General features: G+C 39.3%; 1 protein-coding gene across 5 annotated transcripts in view; it reads left to right on the top strand.

Moving 5' to 3' along the window:
* Positions 1–26,700, top strand: part of LOC138207266 (3',5'-cyclic-AMP phosphodiesterase 4B-like) — a 49,021-nt gene that overhangs the window by 1,856 nt on the left and 20,465 nt on the right. For 2 of the 5 annotated variants that reach the window (XM_069164375.1, XM_069164376.1), the window contains exons 2-8: positions 1,131–1,197; positions 11,266–11,435; positions 15,732–15,979; positions 21,839–22,033; positions 22,138–22,174; positions 22,772–22,842; positions 23,690–23,739. In XM_069164375.1, the coding sequence (XP_069020476.1) occupies positions 11,394–11,435; positions 15,732–15,979; positions 21,839–22,033; positions 22,138–22,174; positions 22,772–22,842; positions 23,690–23,739 (643 nt within the window). In that variant the 5' untranslated portion in view covers positions 1,131–1,197; positions 11,266–11,393. Of the gene's footprint in view, positions 1–1,130; positions 1,198–11,265; positions 11,436–15,731; positions 15,980–17,060; positions 17,252–17,867; positions 20,001–21,838; positions 22,034–22,137; positions 22,175–22,771; positions 22,843–23,689; positions 23,740–26,700 lie in introns of those variants that run through there. The other 3 variants (XM_069164379.1, XM_069164377.1, XM_069164378.1) reach the window with 2 other exon arrangements.

The raw sequence follows: 26,700 nt of genomic DNA, 5'->3' as shown, positions 1-26,700 counted from the left end.
CTGTTGTTGTTTTCCGGATCAACAGTCTTCAACCAAATATTCATTTTTATTATCACGAAGGACTAAAGGAACCAGACAATATTTCATTTGTTTTGATCAATTATCAAAATAATTGGTGATTAATTTTATGTTGATGAACTAATGAATCAGTTGACTCACTTTAAAGTTGCTTTTTAAATTAGCGTCATTTGAATTCCAAACTATAAGAATAAAAAACATTGATTCATCACTGCAGCACTACCATTGCCCATTTATTTCTAAATCAATTTTAGAGCTGTGTGCTGGTTTTTGTATTCCACTCAAGCTCCTCTGTTCTACCAGTGTAGTGACATTTCCCCGGCATGTCATCATGTTACACTTCTGAAATTCAGCAGCATTTTTCTTTAAGCCCCATTCAAAGCGTTTGTGTGGTCTGTCCGGTCATGAGGTTTTAACTCCACTTGCCCCTGCACCTTTTTTCTGTCAGCACTGAAACAACAGGGCACATACAGAACATCCAGCTTGTTGTTACAAGGGCTGTCAGACTGATGACTCATTTACTGGCTGCTTAGTGGCATTACTGATGATGTGGTCACTTTACTGCCTTCTCCGTCACTGAACGATGTGTCGCCTCTAGCTGATGCGCAAGGTATTTTGTTTTACTGTTATACTGGGAGCTGTGATGCAAATCCAGCTGACTGAGAATAGAGAAAGCATTGTGTGTGTGTATGTGTGTGTGTGTGTGTGTGTGTGTCTCAAGTGCTGAATGTTACACTGAACTGTGATTGCAATGGCAGTTCAAAACTGTAACAATTGAACTAGATTGCTAATTCAAAGCGGTCAAAAGCAACCGCCATCACACTTCTTTGGGTCAAAACTAGCCAGTCTATATTGTCTTATTTTTTTACATTATGTGAAATTATGTTGAAAGAGCTCATTGTTTCTTGTGTTTCTTGTAATGTTTGTCATAGAAAAAGCGTGGTCCCCTAAGAGATTGTGATATTATCAGCGGTCTGTGTTGTGAACCTAAGATTAGTCATGTAGTTTCGAGCTGCCAAAATACTGTAGTTAGTCTGTGTTTTGTTCTTGCAATTATATTGCTGTGCTGTGTGATATGCATAATTGTAATCCATATATTCTCTGTCGTTCAGGTTGACAAATCTGACGTGAATTCCCGCTCCTCCGCTCACCACTGCCCAAAGGAGAACAGCTTCTCGTGTGAGTACATCTTTTCAGTCTCTTGAGTGGAAATGTTGTGGCCAAATTCAGATCTTCCTTCAAGCCTTTTTGCTGAAGAAGTAGTGTATTATATTTCTTCATTGATTTTCATGCAGAACATATCAGTTTTCAGTGTATTAGAGCTGTTGGTTGAAAGTTCTAAACTGAGTCCATTGCACCGTTACAGTGGGATGTATAAAGGACAATCCTTATTGGCATTTGTATTTGGCTAGATTAATCAAACCATTTAAATATGTAGCTTTCAGCTCCAAAAAACTGTGATTGAACTTTTTTCACAATTTTATAAGGTCACTGTGTTTTTCCTAAATTTGTGGTTAACATAGACCCACCTACTTCTGGGGCAGGGAGGGTCCTTACCCAAACACGTTTTATGTTTTCAATTAAAAATAAACAATCTTTGACCATCATTAGTGCCATATCTGATTTTTGACAGAAAAATTTAAAAAGTTGGCGCAGATGATAAACAAAAAAACACCAAAAAGCCAAAGACAAAACTTGCAAAAGAAGGAAAAAGTCCTTCAGTTAATTTGATGCTCTCCACAATGATATGGCTTAGGTGGTGCCCAAAATTGACTTGGGTGCTACATGTGTTATAAAGGGAGGGCCAACCGTGGACTCAGTATTCCATTTAATAATCTAAAAAATGATAGACAAGTTATTAGTAACCATTAGTTGCAGCCCTAGTATAGATACTGGTGGTATAGATACCAGTGGTGAAGCGGAAGTGGTAAGTGTATGTCGTGGTTCATCGGCCTGATAGGAATTCTCACAGCATGATGCTGTATTGCTGCCCTGTTCGTAAAGAAAGCGGTCGAGTGTATTGATTTGTTCGCTTCAAGCTGAAGAGTTTCTCCAAGGAGCAGAGGTCAAAGCTGTACAAGGGTTCATCTGTGTCCCAGATGTCATCTGAAGCATTTGCAGTTATGTTGACATGGAGGTTGCCAAGGGATGACACTCTGTGCCTGCCCGAACACTGCGTACTCTGCCAGGCCTTCTGTTAGCGCCTCCCTCTCAAAGTTGTTTGTTGTTTTTCACCCTAAAAGCTCTAATCTGTGGAGCTGGGAACAATAAGTTTCCTCTGATGAATGGCTACTTGATGAAGTGCTGACACAGACAGTACTTCAATCACAATACGTCAGCAGATGTTAAATAGGGTGACTTGAATATGATGGGCTAATTAGTATATGCCAGTATGGGTGAGTTTTTTTGGTGGTTTGTTTTTTTTGTCACAAAAAAGGCGCGCCCTCTTAATTATAGGTCTTTTTTTAGCTTCTCCAATCAAACAGTGACTCATTCAGAGTCAGAGCTGCCATGTGTCCAGGCCCCAAACAATTATTTCCTCTTTATTTTTTTCAGAAAAAGTTTGATAGGTCTCTGTTTTAGTGCAGCAGCATCAAGCTCATGATGAATGAATCCTTTATTTATGTCTATCATCTAAATATAAGACTGCTGAATGTGACCAAATGATTAGTGGTTTGTAGTATAGGAGAGGATTTAAACGTCATTATTACGTATCTGAAAAGGAGGTTCCCTTTTTATCGCAGGTATTCTTGCACAAAATTGAACCATTTTGTATTTGTTTAAGTTTGTAAGACGGCTTGAAATCAGCGTGGCTACAGTTTTGTGTCAGATTGATAGATTGATTTACGGGACGTGACCAGTAGGGATATTTGCAGTGCCGGCATAACAAACACACGGTGCGACAGCAGCAAATTCCTGAAATGGAACATTTGGCAGCAGGCTCAGAGGCTCAGAGGCTCATAGGCTCTGGCTGGTCCATTCTCTCGCTGGCTCTGTCTTCCCTGTGTCTGTACAGTAGGGCAGTGGGCTCCCTGCATGTGGCCTCCACAGTGATGTCATCTTTCAGCTGCCACAAATCGGTGTGTTGTTTCTCTGCCTCCTCAGCAAACTCCTCTCAGTCTTCACTCTTCTGAAAAGCTCATTTCTGCTGGAATTTGCTTTGGCGTTGAATGCAAATGCAAAAAAAGAAAAGTTTACACTGTGACTTTGTTTTGTTTTGTCAGCGAAAAGTCCTCTTAATCAACAAGTCGCCATTAGCTTTCTTTTTTATTCATAAAGATAATATGGCTTTTGGTAGCATGTTAAAAACCTTGAAACTATTGAATAATCTTTGATAGGTGTCTACTCAGAATACACAACAGAATAATTACTTCAGACATTCAGAGTTAAATGAACATTGACAATTTTGCTTTAGTGGGATACTTTTTTCTAATATCTCCCCTCTCAAATATGGTGTTTATAATCAGTGTATACATTTTTTTCTGATGATTTAAAACACATATACTTGTTTTAAATGTTAATGCAATGAGTGTTTGATAATGTAATTAAATAATATACACTCTTTGACAACTTTTCTCATGTCAATTTATCTGCTTACAACTACATCATAGTGTTTTTAATAAAATGTTTATATTCTGCTTATGAATAACACGGGGTTTAAGAAAAGTCTGCTGTCCAATGTGTTTACTTGTGCAGATATTTCACCCTAATCTAATATTGAAGCTAATGTACTTGTTACTTTTTTACCAGAGTAGCCAATATTAAAATGTTTGAAGTTTCTGTACAGCGCAAAAATATTTATCTTGTGCCTTGAAACTAGTGCCATCTGTCTTAAAATAGTGTAGCAACTTTAGAATTATATTCATTTTCAATTAATATGGTTATTTTCTGTCTTAATCAATAGTTGTTGTTTTTTTATTTGTAAAATGACAAAATGGTGATAAAATATTTGTAAATAGTGAATACATTTTCTTTGAATCGTTAGTAATGTCCTACTAACATCTTCAGGTTACTGTCATACGAGGTGAAGAAAAGTAGCATTAAAAAAATGACTTGCAATATTAATCAATATCAAAATAGCTGCAGATTGCTTCCCTGTCAATCACTTTATCAATTGTGTACCTGAACACTTGAGCTCTACCTAAATGGAAAGTAGCTCCCCATATTGTTTACATTTGTTACCCATAACATTGAATCTGTCCATCTCAAATGGCCATTCATAGTTGTCGACAAAAATAATGTCAGTACCTTCAAAGGTAACTTATAATATGTGGTTTTCATTACAAGTCCACCAGTCGGTTTGAGGACACCTGCAGGAAGTGCTGCAACTGCTTTGTGTGGGAAATGCCCACACAAACAGAGTGGGAAGGATGGATAAGATTAGAACGATAAGTCACAGCCTAAAACTTCCTGCAACCTTCCAGCCAGTATTTATCTTGACATGCAGTTCCTAACCTTCTATCCTCAAACAAATTTAAACAACTCACCCCAAACGCTGAAGCTATCTGACAAATATGGATTGATATCATACTCAGAAGTGTATGAATTCCATTAAGATGGATGATAGATGGTTAGATTTGAGTTTTAGCCCCAAAAAACGAACAAATGGCTGGTAGTGTACTGCAGTGAAGAGAGCTGTGTTTCTATTCAGGGATTGTCTGTGCAGTCCTTGCAAGTAACCTTATGAATCATGTTTGTCTATACATTTATTCTAGTTCCCTTGTAAATATTACAGATGTTTAGAAATAGCGTATCTGTGAAAAGCCGGTTCTTCTCACTAGGTTTCACAGTTTTTGGTTGTTTTTCTTCCAAGTAGTTGGTAATTCCCAATGCATTTGTTTTCAACCGTAGTCCAGAGGGGAAGTGTGTGGTAGCCGGTGTGATTTGCATGAGCAATAATAAATGAGTGTTTATCCTCTTGTCCATTAATCTGTGTTTTTCTTCTTTCTGCAGCTGCTGCAGCTAAAATAACCTTTGTTATTTGTACTTTGTTTTCTTAGAGTATAAAACAAAAGGATTCACACACCAGTATTATAAACCACAGCAAGCAACGTTTTTCATGTCACTTGTGCAATTAGACGGCAGGTAACTTTAACAATGTGTAATTAAAAGAAGAAAGTGAGTCTGGTGACTGCGGACAATTAATTCTGTAACCTGGGGGCCAAAACAGAGGAGGTCTATTTCTTTTGTCTTTGTCTCCTTTTTCTTCCCTTTCTTGGGATTGTCAACAGTAATTGTTTCAACCCTCGGTAAAATTTCTAAAAGATTGAACATGAAAAATAGACATAGTGTCTAAATGCTTTCGAAGCGTAGCACACATTGGTAAAAAAAAATGCTACATACTAAAATACTGATATCTTTGAAGTTGTCATGGTGACTTTAAACCGATTGTTCTGTGAGTTGACTTTCAGTTCCCAGTGTTCATTTCAGTTTGTTATTTTCAATGTCAGAGGCCTGAATCCTATTGAGATGCTGCGGCATGACCTTAAAAAGGCGGCTGGTGCTGGAAAACCCTCCAATGTGGCTGAATTATAACAACTCTGCAAAGATGAGTCGACCAAAATTCCTCCACAGCTGTAAAAGACTCATTGCAAGTTATCGCAAACGCTTGATTGCAGTTGTTGCTGCTAAGGGTGGCCCAACCAGTTATTAGGTTTAGGGGGCAAACACTTTTTCACACAGGGCTATGTGGGTTTGGATTTTTTTTTCTCCCTTAATAATAAAAACCTTCATTTAAAAACTGCATTTTGCGTTTACTTGTGTTATCTTTGATTAATATTTAAATTTGTTTGATGATCTGAAACATTTAAGTGTGACAGACATGCAAAAAAAAAATCTGAAATCAGGAAGAGTGCAAACACTTTTTCACACCACTGTATTTCTGAGGTGATAAAACACTATCACACAAAATCTTTTATTTGGTCATTAAAGTTCAGCTCAGGGTCAGAAAATGCTCCTTTAAGAGGATTTCACTTTGTAGAGCAGACAGGTCTCAAAGGATATCTAACAGCTCTTATACAACATGTCGACGAGTTATGTCAACTGTGAACACGCCATGTGCTCAAATCGATGTTCCTAAAGTGTGAATGAAGTGGGTGTGGTGTTTGAATGGAATACGTGTGGGCAATAACACAGAACGTGCTGCTGTTCTGTCCATAGTTGTGATGTCTTGTGACCAGTGCTACTCACTTCTCCATTTAGCATTCACACTTTGAGTGAGTATTTGAAAGGCTGAATAGAGTTACATTTTCCACTGAATGGATCAAAGCTTGGTAAGTTAAATCAATTTGCTTAATAAGTACCTAGATGTTGTTAATGATTCCTTCATTTAACTCTATTTCTGACTTTCCTTGGTGTTAATAAGTGGCCGCCGTGTAGCGTTATCCATCACAGATGGTTTTGAAAGCTCTCATTGTTGGATTACAGAGTGATTGAAGGCAATATTAACGTAGTTCCACACATGATTTATTGAGGCCTCCTTGTTTTGGTGCCACAAAAGCTACCTTTGTGAGGGTGTCCAGCAGTTTTAAATGTATGACAGTCACTGACTCACTCTCCACAGTCCCCCATTGTGCACAAGTGCTGTGTGACAGATTGACTGGTCAGATGGGCAAATTATCTGTGCTGCCAGCGATGCAGCCCAAGGTGCTTCTTTAAATCTTTTCTTTTCTTTCTTTTTTTGTCAGTCCCATTGTCCAAAGCCTAAAATATACAGTTTGCAATTTTATAAAACGTAAACCCTCATAATTTATAAGCTGGAACTTCTAAATGTGTGACTTTTTTTTTCGTTTTTATTTTAAATAATAAATCCATTTTCCTTCAATCGGCTTGCGAGACGGTGTATCTGGTGTTTTTGGGGGAAGGTGATGCATTTAATCCGCTGCAGAGGATTTGCTAAGTACTCTGAAACTGTTTTAAGCACTTGTGTTTAATGCCACAAAATAATAACCTTAAAGCCAGGTCTGTTCGTTGCCTTTGTGTCGTCCTTGAGTTGTAGATTAAGCCCAGCTGCTTTGGTTTGCTTTGCAGTGATGATGTACACTTAGCACAATGATTCCTGGTGTTCTCTTCAAAATCCAATCTCAAATCTTGACAATCAGCATCTCGAGTGCTGCCTCATGACCACACATCCTGTTGCCAGTTTCACATCAACAACCAATTATTTGTAGGGGTACATACAGACAGTCACCAGGGGGATGACCAATTGCCGGGGATGTAAAAATAAAAGGTCACTTGAACCTTGTTCCTCAAGGAAGTGGAGAAAGCAGTGCAATTTTAATTTTGTGTCTTTGTCCACTGATCTTCTTTGGTTTGAGTGCATTCTCGGGTTTTAAGTTCAAAAGCTCAAGTCTCAAAGGCTCATTCTTTACCAAGATGTAGTGACAGAGCCCCAACTTTTCCTGTGAAATGCTGCAGGATGTAGGAGGAAGCCTTTTAAGTAACATTGTAACAAACACTTAAAAAAGAAAAGTTTTTTTTTCTTTGTTTCATAAAAGTAAATAATTCCTGGTTCCTTGTCAATAATTAGCCTTATTAGTCCTGCCTAAAGATATTCCAAACATTATGTGTGAAATTTAAAATGTAAACACTGAAAACTATTCAAAATGAGGCAAAACTTGATACTGAGATTGACAGAATGATTACACTGAAAAGATCTGTTGAATAGTCAACTTATAAAAAAAAAAAAAAAAAAAAACTTTTTTTTTATTAGTTAATTGTGCATGTCATTTATGAAGCAAAATGCCAAGGTTTGCTGGTTTTAGCTATTCAAAGGATTTTACATCATGAATTTAAAATGAACTGTTGGTCAGGTCAAACTATTGATTTAAATGTATGACCTTGGGCTGTGAACACTTTTCATGGCCATGTATTGTTTTCAGACATTTTTAACAATGAATTGATTATTTAATTAAATATCAATAGATTGGTGGATAATGAAAGTCATTAGTTGCAGTCCTACAAAACGGTTCCAAGCCACACACACTTGCTCCCATACTGATTCAAATCTAAGTTGACAGTTTCACCAAGTCATTGAGCAAAATAGTGAAAGGTGCCATCTCTGAGTTAATACCATGGCACGGTCCAACAAACAGTTAACAATCAGTCACAATGTCATTATAGGTTTTAAGATTTCAATGAATGTAAGTGTCGACCTTCAAAAACAACCTTTTACAGCGTAGAAACGAATAAATAAATATTTGAGTTCACAATAAGTGTCTCTCAGAGGCTGACTCCTCTCCACACAGTTCCTCTTCATTAAGCCTTTTGGGGACGTTGTACACTGAACAGGTGCTCCTTTCTGTCTCCAATAGCATAAGGACACGGTGACCTTTCTGGACCTTTCCTCTTACGATTCGTACTAATAGACATAAAGCTATAAAACTATTGTAGGATTATATCTATCATTGCTGGACTCCTGTGGCATGATTTGACATAACCTTTTATCATCTATCTTGTTTTCCTAAAGTAGTTGTTGGCTCTCTGGTCCATTCATCCGGTGAAAATATGGAACTACTTGACCTTTATGGAGGGACACAGGACTTGGGGAAAAACCTTAAAGATGCTGTGACTGATGGGTGTTTGAAAAACTGTCCTTCAAAGTTTTTAGTTTGTTTTAGTTTTAGAGAAATCAATACTGATATTAACATTGTAATTGATGATACGGTAATTCTCTGATAGCCAGCAATATTTCTGAAATGTTAATATTTGAGTGAATGGTCACAATCACTGCAGCATAACCATCTACAGACATGTGAAATAAGTACATCCTGTGGAAATGGAGTTTTCCATCATATTTAAACAAGTAAACATTTGATCCTCTTGTAAAACAAATAAAGATCAAATTAACATTCTCAAACAAATGACACATAAATTTGGCATTTTGTCAAATTTTATTTAAAGTTGTAATCTAAATGATGTCTGTTTTATTTTCTTTGGCAGCGGCACCTTTGGTCCAAACTGTGTGGAGCTTGTTGCACTAGCCTCGCCTACCCTCCCTGGTAGAGCAACCACTGTTGTGTGATGGAAAATGTGTCACTGACTGTGCACCACTTGTGTTTTTTTTTTCTGGGTACTTTGCCACAGACACCCAGACAGTTCAGGTCACAATACTGCAAAGACAAGGGCTTTCATTAGTCGGCCACATGCTCAGGTTTTATTGTGTTTGGTGATAGGTGGTGACTTATCAAGTGTTTATTTAAATGAAAATGTTCTTTATTATTTCAAGTAACACAAAACATCGGTCACATTTATCACACCTTCAAATCCATTAGATTAGAATCAGGGGTTCCACATTAGGTACCAATGACAGAGAACCTCTATTTTAAACCCCTGACATTGAGGGTCTGGTGTTAACATACCATGACCTAAAGAGCTCTCGAAGGTTTGGCATGAGTCTGGCAAGGGGTTTATTTCTCCAAAATAAATCATTCCACTGCAATAAATTGCTGCCCCAGCAAATTCAGCTCAATTGCAGCTCGTTTGGTGCAAAAAGAAGTCGCTAAGAACACCTAGACTTCATCCCAGGATCTGCAGTTAACTCCTGCAGCTTTTGGTGTCAAAGTGCACACGTCTTCAATCAGAAAGAGGTTGGACAAATTTGACCTGCATGTGGAGGCGAGCCAGGAAAAAAGTTTTTGCTGTCCAAAAAGAACACTTAAGCACGAACGTACTGTACTTTATTTATTTTATATGACTGTGAAATCCCTGTATCAAGAAGTGTAGGAATGTAAGTGTTCTTCAGATATGTATAATAAACACATCTATGCTCCCTCGTACATTATTAAGAAGTTCTCCCACCTGCTGAGATTTGTGCTGGTTATCACGGGTTATCTTGCATATGCTCAAAACACTGAATTCTTGTATGATCTGCTGCCATTTCATCTCTCATGTCATTTTTTCCCCCCCTTTCACACCGCTCATATATGTAGATGCTTATTTTAAAAACCACATGCAGGGTTAGTTTCTTTGCAGCAGATAAATTCTCTTTTAATGCCATCAACAGCAGTAGTCCGACCCTGACTTTAACACAAGGACAGAGTTCCTGCCAAATAGGGAGTAACGTTGGTGAAACACAGTGGGAATCAATAGTGACATGGAAAATATCGACTCATGTCTGTCGCATAGATTAGTCACTCATGTCTGCCTCGAGGTGATTTTTAGCCAGCTCTGGTCATTCTATAATTGATGAGTGTATGGTCACTGCACTGAGAGCTGGCTGACAGATTGGACGAGGCTAAAAGACCTTCAGGAACATAAACCATGCACTGTATCACGTCGTTGTTTTATCATTGAAACTTTCTTAGACGGTACATTATGCCATAATACATAACGGGGTTCAAGGTGTACTGTCAAGTTTAAATGTTTTTTTTGCCTGTATTTTGGCATTTAACATTTAAGGAGCTTGGCTTTTCTGTTAAAAGAAACACATGGTAATGTTTAGCAGGTATTATGTTAGCCATCTCAGCTTGGAGTATTACCATTTTAACCTTTGACATTCTCAGTAAAGTCCTGTACTTTGTGTTTATTGATAATTTGCAGTGTTGCAGGTATTTGATCATAAACCAAAGTTTTGGCAAATTGAAAAAAAGGAGAAAAAAAAGAGATTCAGAGACAGCCAGGGGTTCATAGGTCACATAACTAACCAATCACGTCAACTTGCAGGGTGGGGCTTTCCAGCCGAGTGGCGGTGTGGTGGGTGCCGATAGAGGAGGGCAATCTTTGCATATTCATAGATTTGTAATTTTGATGAACAGAGATGAGATTTTATGTCTATATAAAATTTGATTATATTCCTGACTGGGCCATGTTGATGGACTGACACACACATTACTATCCTTAGAGCCACACCACTAACATAGCTATAAATGTTTCTAAAACTAAATGTGGTGTTGATACTGAATGAAACAATGATATTGGAAGCCATATTGAAAAGGTTTTAGCCATTCTGATCTGTTTTACACCTTTTTTTAATTTTTTTTTACTGTTTTTGTGCCTTCAGGGTGCGTTTCCTGTCATCTTACTACAGTATGATTTGCCTGCTTAGACAAACAAGGCTGAGTGAAAAGTAATCCATGCCAGTTCATGTAATGTCTTCTTGTATAATTCACAGCAGGTACAATGTGTAGTCAATAAAAACAACAATGTGAGTCTGACAACAACCGTAGACAGATTCACTGTGAGGGAGGCAGAATAACTTTTGGAATTGGTTACTTCAACATTGTCTCCCCCTCTGTTCCCCATGTGCAGGCGTACTGGTGAGGCTGCCCAGAGCAGGAGTAGCAGCAAGGAGCTGCGTTTTCAGATAGAGGATCTGCTACACTGAGAGAGAGAGAGAGAGAGAGAGAGAGAGAGAGTCTGGCTGAGCATCTCCGAGGATGAAGAAGAGCAGGAGTGCACAGGGGGTTACACCAGACGATGTAAGTGCTGCTTTTTCCAACCGTCCATCTGTTCAACCATGAATCCATCCATGCAATTCATTCATCACACTGACGCTCATGATTTCCTTTTAGCTGAAATATTGCATCTCACCTTTTAAAGTTGACAGTTCCACGGTTTTACTCACTTACTGTAAATTTTGTATCGTTTGCCTTCCCTGTGTTTCCTCCCGGATAAAATGACAGTAAAGCTCTAACAGAAAAACACACTGGCAGCGAGGTGCAGTATATCTGTGCTGTGGTCAGTGACTCATAAACAGATGACTGTACTGTACACAACAGACTGCTATCCGGCAGGGCACACCGCAGAGAGGGAGATGGTGTGTGCATGTTTTCATGGTCAAGGATAGTGTGTGTGTGTGTGTGTGTGTGTGTGTGTGTGTATGCATGAGTTTGGAAGCTAGAGATTTGAGGAGTGACTCTTAAAGAAGGAGGCCGAGTGGGAAGAGGATGAAAGATGTTAAAAGACAGTTCACACTAGGACACATTTAGAGAAGAGACTGAATGGAAACCTGGATGAGAGGAGGAGGGATGGAGATTTAACCGAGAGGCCCATCTGTTTCTCCTCTATGCCCCTGGTGTTTACGACTGGGCAGGCAGGCCAGATCATTTACATTAACATGGTCCAACAGGAGCTCAGAGGCCAAAGTCCTGGATGATGAAAGTTTCCTGCTGTGACTGACCTCCATCATCCTCGAACTTGAATTCGTACAATATTTAAAACATGCCTAATGGAAGGCAGATTAATTCTGTTTATTTCTCATTTTCTCTGAAAGAAATGTACAATACTTTAATGGTTAATGAAGTCAGGAATGATTTAATACTGATTTCTGCTTTCATGCAGGGATTTTCATTGACATATCTTTCAAACAATGGGCGTTAGGGCTGTCACTTTCTCAAAAAGTCAACATGTGATTTGTCTATTTAAAAACAGCCCATATTGCTGGACCTAATTTTTGTTGGTTATTTTCCCATCTACACAAAAACACAAAATACTTCCACACACGGTCTCTTAGAAGCTTATGAGTTGTGATTATCCAATCCGCCCATTCCACCTTTTTTAACTGCATTAAAATACAGCCTTGAAAAAGAGCCCTCAGCAGTATGTTAATTGGCTCACTTCTTATGTTTAATAATTTAAAAAAAGGATGATGTTTTTCTTATTACTTGTTTTTAGCAGCATTTCCCATCAGGTTAACGAGGGTGTTCAGACATGTCTAATAACAGCAGGACAGAGAGGACTGAATGGGGGAAGCAGAGAGCACAAATAGCATCCACCCGCAGAGCTCCGAGTCTACAGTAGCTCCCCAGTGTGGGGTAGGTTAGTGTTGTCACTCCCTTCTCCTGCTGGGAAAGCCGAAGATGCCAAACATGAATGCTCTTTGTAGTCAAAATGATCATAATAATGTGCTCTATGTCAGTTGGATGACTAAACTTTCATCAAATTTGAATTACAAACAACAATTGGGATTGTGATATAGTTGAAGATGCAAATATTAATGAAGTAGGAGTTAGAATATATGTATTTGACAGAAAAGATAAATGGGGCGCTGAACAGATATCTGCTATAATACAGTGTCCGAGTGTCCATCTCTCACTTTCCATTCGGACTCTATAGCATCTTAATAGTTAAAATAAAAAAATGTTCCCCCCCTTTTGGCTGGAAGATTCAATAATTCACTCCCCACATCATAAATCCATGCTGTTAGAGATTCACTCCTACAGCTGTCTCATTTATAATCACCTTCTTCAAAAAGACTTTTTGGAAGTGTCCCAGAGAACACTGGAGTTGTATAGGCTCTGCAGCCAAGAAAGCCCTTTCATCTTCCTAGAGAAAACACCCACTCCACCTCTGTTTGACTCCACAGCTGCACCACCTTCATTCGAGACTCATTGTTTTCCCTTTCACCTCAGTTCCTTTCCTTTTATGACCATGTTCTGGCATATATTTCAGATCCAGGTCTCCAAATTGACGAATGTTTTGGTTTCTGAAATTATCAACATTGTTATCCAACTCATATACAGACATTCATTAGAAGTAAACGAGCATTATTTTCTCCTCCCATTGCCATGTGAACCACAGACAAGAGATCAATGAAGAACTTGAAGTGCATGTTGGGATGTCAGAAGCAGTTAATAAACAATTGATGCATAATTTGCTAGTTTAACTGCAAAGAGACTATTTACATGTCTGCTTCTAACATTTGTTTGACAAGAGCTGTTGTGTGAATGGGAACAGACGCAGATCCGTCGTCTGTTCGCTGGGACAAGAAAAATGATTCTTAAAAAGACGGGCAATAAATCAGACAAATTGGATTTCCTAGAAAGAGCAGAGGAGTCAGCAGAGCTGTGTTCATTGGCAATCACAAACGTTTCCTCGCCCGGTCTCATCTCTCTATTTTGCAGTTTACTCTCTCATTTATGTATTCCTGGAGGAATCCCTGCTGTTACTCTTAGTAACTTTCACAGGAAAGACGAGGTGGGGTGATGGCGGTCTGTCATCTTCTCTTGTTTTATGTCTTGGATCACCATAATCAACCAGGGACACCAGTCTGTCTGCACTCAATTACACTGTTTGCCTCTTACCATTTTCCCCTTTGAACACTCAATTTTGACTTTACACTTACTTTACTTGATGCAATAAAGAAGGAATCTAAATGGAAGCAGATGGCAGTGCTGCTGACAGTGTTGCAGATAAACTGTAACTCGGTTACAGTTCTTTGGGTGCATCACATGGACACGAGAGATGTTCCTTATTACTTCTTTACCAAGCTTAATGCTATGTCTTTGCGCAGTTGGTTGGACAACAGAAACCATTTGAAGATATCACTTTGGGCTACAGGAAATACTGATGGGCTTTATTTCCTGCTCTGTAAAACTAATGAGTAATCTGTAAATTAAGAAATTATCTAGTAGATTTTGCTGTCAGGAAAATAATTGTTGATTGCAGCTCTAGTTTTAATACACTGGTCAATGTCACTGCAGATGAATTAGTGTTGGTTTATACGTGGGATGATTAGCAACAAGCAATTACAGTACAAAAATACTAAAGCAGATTAGAGGTCATGGAGCAACATTGCCTTCATTGCATAGTTTGTCCACTAGAGAGCACTAATAACTGGATACTTCAACTGTAAAATGTTCCTGTTGGTCAAAGTTCGTTAATGTTTAGTTTATGTAATGTGTTTGTGTTAAAAAAAAACAACAACAACACTATTTGGCAAAACGATAGATTTTTTTTTGTGTGCATCTTAAAAGCCTGATATCGGTTGGGCTAAACAGGACTAGTTAAGTGTGTTTAGGATCAAGAGGTGCAGGCTTGGTCTTGTTAAATAGCAGTGAGCTGTCAGCCCTGATCACAGTGAGGTCAGATTGCAGCTTCACTCTTTCTTCTTCCTCACCGTCACGCTTGCTGTCAGCTTCTCTCTTTCGCACTCATCTTCTCTGTCTTGTCCCCAGAGACACTTAGAAAAGAGACAAATAATTGCCACAGACACTTTCTAGGAATTCCTCAACCCCTCTCCTTTTTTCCCCTTCATCATCATCATCATCATCATCATCACCGTGCCTCCGTATCTCCCCTGTTCATTTGAAACCTATCGGCATGTTTCATCTCCTTTTGCATGCCGTGAACGTAACGTGGAGGGTGATGGACGCAGAATGAGCTCCGTCAGGCCACTTGTGTTTCCTCTGTGTGCTGGCATGTTTACAACCAATCATCTCAGCGAGGCACTCTGGGCTCCTTACTGGAACCTTCACACTAAAGTAGACTCATTAACCACACAATTTATATTCAGCACAGCTTCAAAAAAAAAAAATCGACTGGCTGCTCGTTTCAATTTGTTTTCCCTGTGAAATGAAGAACGCAAAACCATAAATGAAGCCAACACACTGCAGTTAATCAGGGATGTGTGCAGGCAGATTCTTTCGTTCAGGATGAAACAGCTGTACTTCTTTAAGTTATGTTTATGTGCGCTAAATCCGTCTCTTTGAATGCCTTCTTTTTCACCTTAAGGCTTTCAATTATGCATTTATTAATTATTTGTTCTTTATTCATTTCATTTTCATTGTTTTAACTTGTGTGATTGTATTTGTGGGAATTCAGTTTAATCTTTTTGTCATGTGGCACACACAATAACATTTAGATAACTTTTTTATATTTCAAGAATACACTGATCTGATATTTACCAACATTTTCTACATGTTGCTTCTACATGTGACTTTTTTTTGGACCGGTCTCGTATCAAAGGAAATAACTCATCTCGTCTTGTCTGTCAGGAGAACAAGGAGCTTCCCGTGGGACACATTTCCACAGGCTGCACCCTCGGGGTGGAGGTGTGCAGAGTCCACCGGCGGTTTTCTGGCAACCTGCAGCTGCCTCCGTTGTCATGGCGACAGGCAGAAACGGAGAGAGACAGGGGCAGGCCGCTCACGCCAGAAGAAGATCCCGTGACCCGGTCCAGACCCACAAGCCTGCCCATCGCCTCTCTGCCTCGCATCGACATCACACAGGCCGACCCTGTCAGGTGAGGCTCTGAAAAACAAAATGAAACGATCATCACGGGGATAAAACTCTTACTGTGCGGCTTTCATGTGCATGTATTTTGTAACGTAGTGCTGCTGCAGTGGTTGCACATTTTATTTTTTATGTACTTCTGAGCTTTTGTGCCTTATTGATCTTATTTTAGCAATAGTCTCGTATTGGATAGAAGCTCCATTTTCAGAACAGCTTGTGTGTTGGTAACAGTGAGAGATCAGTGTTTTCTCCCATCTAGTTCTGACATTACATTTGCAAATTAGTAATAAAGTTGGCATTTATATGTGTTTCTTTATCCCACAAGAGTTTTTAACACCTTGTTCTGTTCTTTGTTTTAGTTGCATCTCTCAGTGAGAGATATAACCCTGAGCCCTGGTGAAAGAACACAGAGTTTGCTCTTATCTTTCGGTATCAGATGGCACAAAATGGTCTGGTAGTCATTTAAGTCAGTACTTTGTTATTTTTGGTTCTGCCTCTGAGGCACAATACAACGGACTGTTGTTCCATGCAAGCATTAATGCAGGAAATAAGTAGAAGAGGACATCTGTATGACGGCTGCCCCTTCATGTTATTGAATAGCAATTTGCCACATAGATCCTTTTTTTCTTTGAACCACTATGACTCATCCCACCAAACTAAACATGGTTATGGCTTCTCTTCAGAGAGGTATTGTCCATTGACTCTCTCATCTGATACTTTCATCTCTATAACTATCATACTTGCCTTTGCCCGACTGCTTTTTAAAAGCAGGGGGTGCATTTATCTGGAATAAATGTCAGGAGCTGGACAACTTTTGCCCTGTTTATTGCATGACACCATTACTATTTTCCAGAAGAATTATTGAGTAGCCAATCAGCTTGTTGATGATGCTGCAATACATTTTGATTTGCATTATAAATATTGCAGGGAGGATGTCTTGATGATATCTAAAGTGTCTTTTTATTTGATTACAATTAAATCATTTTCATTCTTTAACATAAAAGCAGTGAGTGAGGCTGTGATAGGTTTTGGCGCTGTAGTTTTTAAATGCCTGGAAAGTGTCGTCACTGTCCTGCTTCAGACTTGGTTGTACTGCAAACACAGTAATGGAAGCTAGTGGAGAGTTCGAGGGGCTCGAGCCGGACCAGGAAGACTCTTGTTGTGTTGTTTCTGTGACTCCTGCCCAGAAACTCTCACCACACAGCTCACCAAGATGCTTTCGCAAGCAGGTGATGAAAAAACGTCCTCATCGATACAGACGCTTCACTGTAGCCAACACATGGTAAGGATTTATTTGGTGTGTTTTCATGCGTATGGAAGAGAGAGGGAGACACGCGGAGGGAAGAAGACATCTGTTCTGTTTTTGTTTTATTCATCGTCAGATTTGTTTGTTTGTTAGCTTTTTGTGTTCTTTAAGAGCTACGGCAAGTGTGTGTTGGTTCAGGGTTTATTTAGTACATCACAAAGAGCTTTATTCAACAGTAGTTTATTTGGAGTTGTTAAAGATCTCCGTGCTCCAGTGTGAGTCAGAGCCCAGTACAGTCATTTATCAGCGTGATTCACTGATATGGAAAAAGACCCACAAATAACACATGAAGAAACAGAAACGGCATGTCATAACTCAAGTCAAATTTATTTATGCAGTACAAAATAAGTTAATATCTGTGAGCTTTGTAATACAACTTACTATTAGAAAGACATTTAAACAAATCCCCTATTAGAAGTGTGAGACATTGAAACAGGAGTGATCCCTCATCCAGTATTGGACCACAGAGAAATGATAGACAGACAGACAGACAGACAGACAGACAGAGACAGACAGACAGACAGACAGACAGACAGACAGACAGACAGACAGACCTATACCGCATTACAGTGCTACTTTCTTGAGTGTTGAAATGTTTTAGATCATGAAATTCACTCGTGGAACTTTATTTCATCATTTTCTGTTGTTGAAATCTCAAAGTTCAAGCTGAGCAGAGCAGTGTGCCGAGAGTTTTCCTCTGGAATGGTCATCAACATCAGCGCTTTTGATCGTCTAGTTTCTATTTCAGTTGTCGTTTGATTCTCTGGATTGTGTGTGCAGTTAGACTCAGTATCTTAGTACAAGTCTAAGTTAATACCAGTTGAATTGCTTCCAAATAATGCCAACATCTTTCAGAATATCTTATTAAGTACTTTGACAGGACTTTTACTGACTGGAGTCTTGCATTCATTATTTAGTCAATTCTGTCTCTGTAATTAATTTGCTTTTCTCAGTGAGTGATCAAACCTTAATGTATTGATCTGCTGGCAGTGTGCTTGCCCCCTTACCACCCTTCAGTCGTGCCATAATTAGATGCCGAGAGCGCTCCTTGTTGTTTGAAATAACAATTTGACTTGTAACACTTTTGTTTAGTTCTGATTCCATGTTTCCCACTTTCATGATGCTACTTCGTAAGCAATGTTCTGCTGGAAATTTGAGTCATAGCTTCATTTTTATGAATGGATGAACTGCGGCTGCAGGTTGATTTACTTGAACAAGCCTCATCTGAATGCTGCTTCAGTAGGAGCATACAACTGAAGGAAATCTGACCTTTTGTACAAAAGAGTTAACATGGTCGATGCCCCTAATCGGCTTCAGTTAAATTTTGTGACCTACAAATAGTGCAGAATCTGGAATATTTCTTCTTTATTTTACATTTCTGAGTGTTTCTATGTCCTCAAACTTTCTGATCATTTCCAGGTTTATATTAAAATGCATGTCACTTTTGGACCCCACTGTATATATTTATAAGGCAAGGGTCATTGTTTACGAAGGCCAGCCTGTTTCTTTCTTTCTCTGTTTTTAGCCAGATAATGACCCCGCAGAAGGTTCTGGTTCTCTTCAGTTGGCCAAATCTCTCCCAGGCAAACAGACTTTCAGCCCATTCAGAGATCCTCAGTGTTAAATCCACTGTGCTGCAGTGGACTTACAGGATATAAACACGGGAAAAGTGTCATGTTCACACAGAATTGTGCTAATAATACACATGCATATTATTTTAGGTTATGCTTCATCAGAAATGGTCATTTTGTAAGGAGAGCAGAAAAAGAAGAGAAGCTCAGGGAACGATAATGAGATGTCTTTGTTTGCTTTTGGTAATCATGTCGGCAGCATCTGGGCACTCCTGTCTCACTCTGCTAGTCTTTCCTCTAACAAGCTCAAACATTCCTTCTGAATTTCACATCACTACTCTCCCGTGTTCATTATGATGTTTTAGTTGTTAAATAGAGGAAAATAAACCCAAGGAGTTGGCATGATCGTTTTAAAATGACCTTAAGTACTTGTAAAAGGTCAAATTGTGGTCTGAAATTATATTTGTGGTGTTTGTTGTTTGGAGACGATGTGATGTAGCCTGAGATCCACACGGAGAGCAACGTCAGAGCGGCTCTACTCTGCTCTGCTTTGTATGAACTCAAGAGATTTTTTTTCTTCTAGGGAAATAAGCACAGTATCCATTAAATTGAATGCACACTAGTGATAATCTCCAAGTTAACAAATAAATGAAAATACTTTAATACCACCGTAAACTGTAGTCCATATGCTTTTTATAGGAAATCCTAATAGGTGGCTGAGCGAAGGGCGGGTGGGATGCTGAACACACCGACTAATCCGCAGTGTTTTTAATACAGAGGGGGAAAAGGACAGGCGGTCAGATAAACAGTGACTGTGAGTCCGCTCACTGCGCTGCAGCCCAGATCTGCCTGTTAGTGTCGGCCAAGCCTACGTTATTACAGCACGTGGCCTGTTACTGGACAGACAGGAGGTCTGTCAGTGTGTGCGTGTGTGCGTGTGCGTGTGTGTGTGTGTGTGTGTGTGTGTGTGTGTGTGTGTGTGTGTGTGTGTGTATGAGCAGTGGCCACAGCACTGTCAGTGTTTTTAGTTGCTGGATGAGGAGGAAGGAAGGTGGAAGGGGGAGAAGGATGTTACGGAGGTCCCCTAGGTGCAGAGCTGGGCACTTTGACTTCAGCGAGGAAGTGGTCAACAGAGCACACCTCTTAGCTCCCAGGTGACTTTTCAGTTGCTGTGTTTGTCATGTTTCTCTTTCTTTTCTCATTTTAAAGTGTGTTTTTGTGCAAACTTTCGACTGTAGACTGTTTATAGAAGTATTGTTCTTGCAGTTTTTATTTTTTTTTAATTTTTATTTAACTCCACTGTATCAGACAGTAGCTGTAACATTTACAGTTTATCAGGATTGACAGAAATTATTGTAAACTGTGGTTTCCTGTCCGTGTCAGATTAAGAGATTAGATTACTGTAGGCTAAGTATGTTGTTAATGTTGTGTGAAGTTGGGATTTGAGTGAAGCAAGGCATAGCACAGATGACGTTCATCGTCCGGCATATGTGGAATCAGAGTTTGCACATTTCACATTAATCTGAGTTTCTCTGGCAGAGGTGTTTGACTAAGTGTCTCACTTGGACCGGTGCCACGTTAATCCCACATGTTGCAGAAATTACAGAGGCAGGGGTAAATGTGGGGCAAAGAGTGAAGTGGCATTTGTGGACACTTTTCTTCTTGGAGTGGACAAAAAAAAAAGGGTTGTTATTTGTCAGTTTATTCAGCCTGTTGTCAACCTGTGTGAAAATATTATTCAAGCTTTACTCAGAAAAGAGTAAAGAGTTATTGTTTTAATTCATGGTTTGTTTAATTGCATCCGTTGTGCCGGGCATTGATACTTTGACCTTTCACCTCTAAACTCTGGTCTGCCTGAACTGACCGTTGGTTGCACAATAGCTTGGCCTCTCCTGCACCCTTTCCATGGTGACAAACATCTTATATCTGTCTGATCATCTGTTGCCGTTTCACTGTGGCATCAAACAAGTATGTAGAGGGATTTTCATTATGTACACATAAATTGAACACTTTATGTATCAAATGGGAAGCTTGTTGGTTTCCTCTTGCTTTAAGCATTTCTTCATTTATTGATATTCACTCTTACGGCCGCTTTCATTGCCTGTTTGTGTTTTCTATAATTTCATTTTTTTTTTTTTATTTCACTGTGCATGTCTTTTTTTTTTTTATGAAATCCCAGAGAAAAACATTGTGCAAAGACCATAAATTTGTCAATATGTTCAATTAGAGTGTTTTCCTTGTAGATGAGTTTATCCTGATTTGATTTATTTGTCAGGCACCATGTACAAAACCATATTTTTCAAGCAGGGACAGAGAAGATGTCTGTTCCAGATTTAGCTATTAGCTGCTGTATTTTTCATCTGCAGTTCCCTGACAGGAAGATACAAACACTACATAACACAATAAATACTATATTTGAATGCATCTATCACTATAAAAAATAAACAGTAAAATACAAAAATATGTCCGATATCAGACTGTAAGAAGTTCGTCATTCTCTATGAACAGGTTCCTATACTGAGTTTGAGTTGAGCTGCCATGGACATTATTCCAGTATGAAACAAACCAGACCTGCAGATTACAGTAAAACAGCCCCCGCTCACACTGACCAGCAAAGCATGCTTATTTAATGAGCACAATAGTTTTGCTTTTAGCCCATGGATGAATGGGTGAATAATCATTTTAGGGTTTATGTAACCATCTCTTTCCTGGATTGGATTTGTGAACATGTTGCTCAAAAGCCAGTACTTAGTGGCAGCTTATTGAAAGTATCTAGTGATGATGAAGAGGATTTGAAAGTCCAAAGTAAATGATTAGATTAATGATTGAGCAGATGTGATTAGGATAATACTTTAAAATAATAGGTCTCAGAGCTTGTTATAATTTGCTCCTGTAATGTAACAAGTCAGATCCTGTTGTTGATTTTCGAATCATCCACGAACATACACCAATTTCAAATAGCTGATAGTCGTTTATCTCTCTCCTCTCTTAGCTTTGAAGGGGAGAATGGCCCGTCATTGTGCTGCAGTCCTTCGGACCCTCAGGCGTCCCCGGGTTCGGGTCTGGTTCTACACCCCAACCTGGCGGCTCACGGCCAGCGCCGGGAGTCCTTCCTGTACCGCTCTGACAGCGACTACGACCTGTCACCCAAGTCTCTGTCTCGAAATTCTTCCATTGTTGGAGAACTGTGAGTTGTTTACGTCACAGCATTGTCAGATGGCTTTCACTGATCAACTGGTTATTTGTTTGTGTGTAACTGTCAGTCTTTGCTTTCATCTCATCGTATTTTAGACACGGAGAGGACTTGATTGTGACTCCATTTGCTCAGGTGAGAGCTGATCACAAGTCAATAAATCTACTCCAAACAACATCAGAGTCAGCTTGTTGAGGGCTGAATAAGACACAATCTCTCTCTCCCCCCCCCCCCCCCCCAAGAGCTTTTAGATGTAGATTTAAAGCCGGTCATGGATCTTGAAAGTAGCTCACTCACGTTGTCATGTTTAACGTCTCCGCCACCTACTGGCCTTAAGAAGACATAACATGGTCTGCTTACACTGCGTGATTCCCTCCAAATATGTTTTGAGACTTCATCATGCAAATCTTCAAAAATATTGGATCTTAATCAGCATAATTGGCAAAAATAATGCTTGTTTGTGTACAAATCAGATTTAAGGTGAGCACAGAGAGACTTTCCTTCTTCAGCAGATAAATGTGAAAAAAGTTCCAGTGTTAAAAGCTACTCGTGCTGCGTTCTGCACAATAAACATTTCAGTGAAGTAATAAAAGTAGAACATTATTTCACTCTTCTGAGAGTCACACTTGAATCTTTTAGCATTTCCATACACATTTTTATAATGTTTAACACAAATATTTCTCATACAACATGGCAACTTTACATTCGTGGCTTTGTTGTACCCCTTTTCAGGTTCTGGCAAGCCTTCGGACCGTGAGGAACAACTTCACCAATTTGACAAATGTACAATGTGCATCTAATAAGTAAGTCAGTTTTTAAAAAAAAAATTTATCTTGTTCTTTTTGAAGACATACCAATGTTTCTCCTACTGTAGGTGGTTGTGGTAGCAGTTTGTGGTGGTGAACAATTGTTTGACTAAAAACTGCATTTCCAAGTAATTTTGGACAGTTATCATTACAATATTAAAAAAGGCACTGTCTGTCATGAAAACAATAATTACCCAATATTGGTAAGACAAAACCTATAGTGGCTTGGTGTTATAATAGTAGGGAAGCCCATGCATACTACAGAATGTCCTCAGCTGTGACGTTAAAGTTTCTATAAACTGGTTGTTTTGTATCATTTGTGGTGATAAAAATCCACAATGTGATTTTCCTGTTTTGCGTGTGGATTTCACCTTTCAGAGATATGTTTTAATCCAATTCAAGATGCCAACATGCCTCACTAGGGGGCACCAGTGTATCAAGGATGTTTGTAATGCTAAGGTTTCGTGAAGAAATCAGTCACATTAAATCAGTCTATAGATTCAACCAATCAAAGGGTTTACTGCTGGTAAATAGTAGCATTGAAATCCTGAACTAGACTCAGAAACATTTTATGTTTATTTTTAAAACAAAATTTGGTGTAAGAGGCAGTCACCTCTTGTTATTAGACTGGAAGAAAGCTCTGTCTCATCCCTAAAGTCAGTCAGTGGCTGCAGCTGCATCAGGTTGGCCAGAGGTGGACACTGAGTCAATGTATCCACTGTAAGCCTGAGACAGGCTAAGATCACTGAGGGAGCATCTGTATTACACAAATAATGCTGTGAAAACAATAATGCAACCATTTATTACACATTTCAGTTCATACTGACCCGTTTCTCTGTTGCAGGAGGTCTCCTGCTGTAAATCAGCCGTGTGTCACCAAAGTCTGCTTGTCAGGTGAGTACAGTCAATAAACCTCCAGTAAATGATAAAGGGACGTTCAACACCAGCCTCATCAGAATGAAGGATTCTGGGAAATGTGGAACACTTTAACATGCATACAGTAGTATATACAGTATAGTAGTAGTTCTGCATTGTTTACATTGTGGTAGTCGCACACAAGTTCACAAAAGTCTAATGTCAAGTTTAAGCTGCAGGTGGAGAACAACACTCAGCTGAAGATTTGATACGTAAAAGAAAGATATTGAGCCAAAAATAAATACGGCCAGTCTTCAACGCATAAAAGCAACAGATGGAAATTCTTGCATGTGACCAGAATCAACATTTATAATATGAGGATGTTTCAGATAAATTAAATGGCAATGGCATACAAAGAATTATTATTATTATATCTCATAATTGTTCCTTTGCAAAGGCACCACACATTCACAGTTAGTTTATTGTTTCCATGCAAACTCTTTATTACTGCGGGTAACTTTAAGGTGAACTGTAATTCCTCATACAAATGTCCATATAAACACTGTAATAGATGCTTACACTGCCAGCAAAACTGTGTTATTTTTGAGCACGTGTAAAAAGAGGCTGTTATCTTTTTAGGTATTCATACAGGAAACTATAACTTGATAAAGAGCACAAAAATTCCAGACATTCACGTAAAGACTGACTAGAGGAAGAGAGGCACAGGAAGATTGAATCGTTCATATTCAGATCAGGTGGATGTGAAAGACGGGAAGGACAAGTGAAAGAAGGGGAGGAGGGAGGTGGGGATATTGGTTCCTGCTGCACTGGTTCTTCAAGCCCCATTGACGTCAGCACGGCCTGCACATGGGTGCTCTCTGCTTCCTATCAGCACAGATGGGCTGAGGAGTGTCCCGCAGCAGGAAAAAATACAAAGACAACTGCGAGTCTCTTATTGTCCTTCCTCCTCCACACTTCTCACAAACCTTGACCTTCACAAGGAACCGCTGACAAGTGAAACCTCGCCATCTCATTCGCTTTCATCATGACACATCAGCAAGATTGCAAGAAAGAAAGATTAACTGAATTTGTTTCAAACCCCAGAGACACAATACACGTATGTTTGTGTTTCGCTGCAGTCCCACTGTGGAGTATTACTGTCGTCACATTTCAATGAGTATACAAAGAACATACAGTCCAGCTGCCTCTAAATAATGGTGATTGTTGAGTTTGTTCAGAACGAGACTACAACAATTAACAATATCACAATGAAAGATGCCCTCATATCCTCCCTCGTGTTGCTTTCTTTCTCATTTTCGTCAACTCTTTGACCGGAAAAGGAGAACAGATTTTTCCTGTTTTGCCTCTCTGTTTTCAGTGACACAATATCCCCAGTAATGGAAAAGATATAGTACCTGTGTCTTCCTGGGCATGAGCTCAGCATAGACGGAGGGGCTCTTCGAGAGAACGAGAGATAGAGTTGGCAGGTTGTTGCTCGGAGTGAGATGGGAAAGAAAGGAAAAAACATTGAAGGTCACAGGGAGACGTCACAGTTTTTGAACCTTTTAATCAGATGCAGCATGGGAGAAGCAGAAGCAGGTCAAAAGGGATTAAATAAACAGAAAGAGCCGGAACATGGCTGCAGTCAGTGGGTGAAAGTGCACAAGAAGCAGAAAACAAGAGAAGGGGGGGGGGGGGGGGGTGTACCAAAAATCAGCTGCAAGATCGGCTGCAAGTGCATCAGTGCAGGCTGTTTACACTATTAAATGTCTTACAGCAGTAACGTGAGGGGACTGTAGTTTCCCTCATATGAGTTTGCAGTTTGTGCTTCACAAAACCAAATCGACCCCATCACACACGGTCTCATGAGCCCGGCACCCAACAAAGGGCTCACTCTTCCCTGACTGATTCAGATTATAGGCTTTGCTTTATATTGCGCCTGATAAATGGCAGTTTTGAGGAAAACGCCTGATGATGACGTCTGTGACCGTCAAGGACTGGTTATTAATCTGTAGTGGTTATCACCAAACTGAAAACTGTCACAGATGGTAGGGACTCCAGGGCACACGGTTAGCCGTTTGTCCAAGAAGGAAACTTCATAAAATTATCTTTGAGTGTCTGTCAGAAATTAATGTTTACATGATGCCCTTTGAAATTCATGTTTAAAGCAACTAACGTGAGGCCTGTTAAATTTAAGATTTGACCCATCATGTAAAAAAAATTCATCCTTACAGTTTGTATAGAAAGTCCACAGTTTCACTTGATATTAGTGTGTGCATTTTTTGATCTAAGTATAATACTGGACTGAGCAATCTTTAATTGAGTTCCTCTATCAAATCAAACCAGTAGATTTATTCTAGAAATAGGAACACACACACACAAACTAATAGGGTTTTGTGTAAATGGACTATGATAAATGTCCCAGCTTCCATTTTTCATGTGCTTCATGTTATCTTTCCTTCGCCCACTTAGACCACTAAAATCAGAAACTAGCCGGACAGTTCACAAAGCTCACGGCTCACTTATTAACACGCCAAATTACAAATTAGCTAAGATGCAGGGCAGTTTCTTCCTTCAGACACATTTCTATCCTCGTCACTGGAAAGATCCACTCAAGTCTAATTGAAAATAAATACATTTAGGCCACACATAAAATCATTATAATCAGACAGTATTCCTCATACAAAAGAAAAGTGCAAACCTGGCTTTACCAGTTTTCTTTTTTCTGTCATAGATCTTTGGACTTTCTTCTGGCACAACTATAGACCTGAATATTTGATGTTTTTTGTGATATTATTATTTTTATACATCTGTGTTTTGTATCAATTAAACCAGCAAGATGCTTTAGAGCTGCAGCGAGGCATTTTCAGACAGAGCCAGGCTAGCTGCTTCCACGTTTCCAGATTTTATGCAAAGCTAAGCTTAATGCTTGGTGGCTGCAGATTTAACAGGAATTTTTTAACGTAGCATCAAAGCTCTCATCCAACGCATAACAAGAAA

The sequence above is a fragment of the Embiotoca jacksoni genome, unplaced genomic scaffold (genome assembly GCF_022577435.1).
Source record: "Embiotoca jacksoni isolate LCO1_2020_lvr unplaced genomic scaffold, fEmbJac1.0.p SCAF_31, whole genome shotgun sequence".
Taxonomy (NCBI): domain Eukaryota; kingdom Metazoa; phylum Chordata; class Actinopteri; family Embiotocidae; genus Embiotoca; species Embiotoca jacksoni.
Note: the sequence above shows the minus strand (reverse complement) of the source record. Positions and strands in the feature narration are given on the sequence as shown.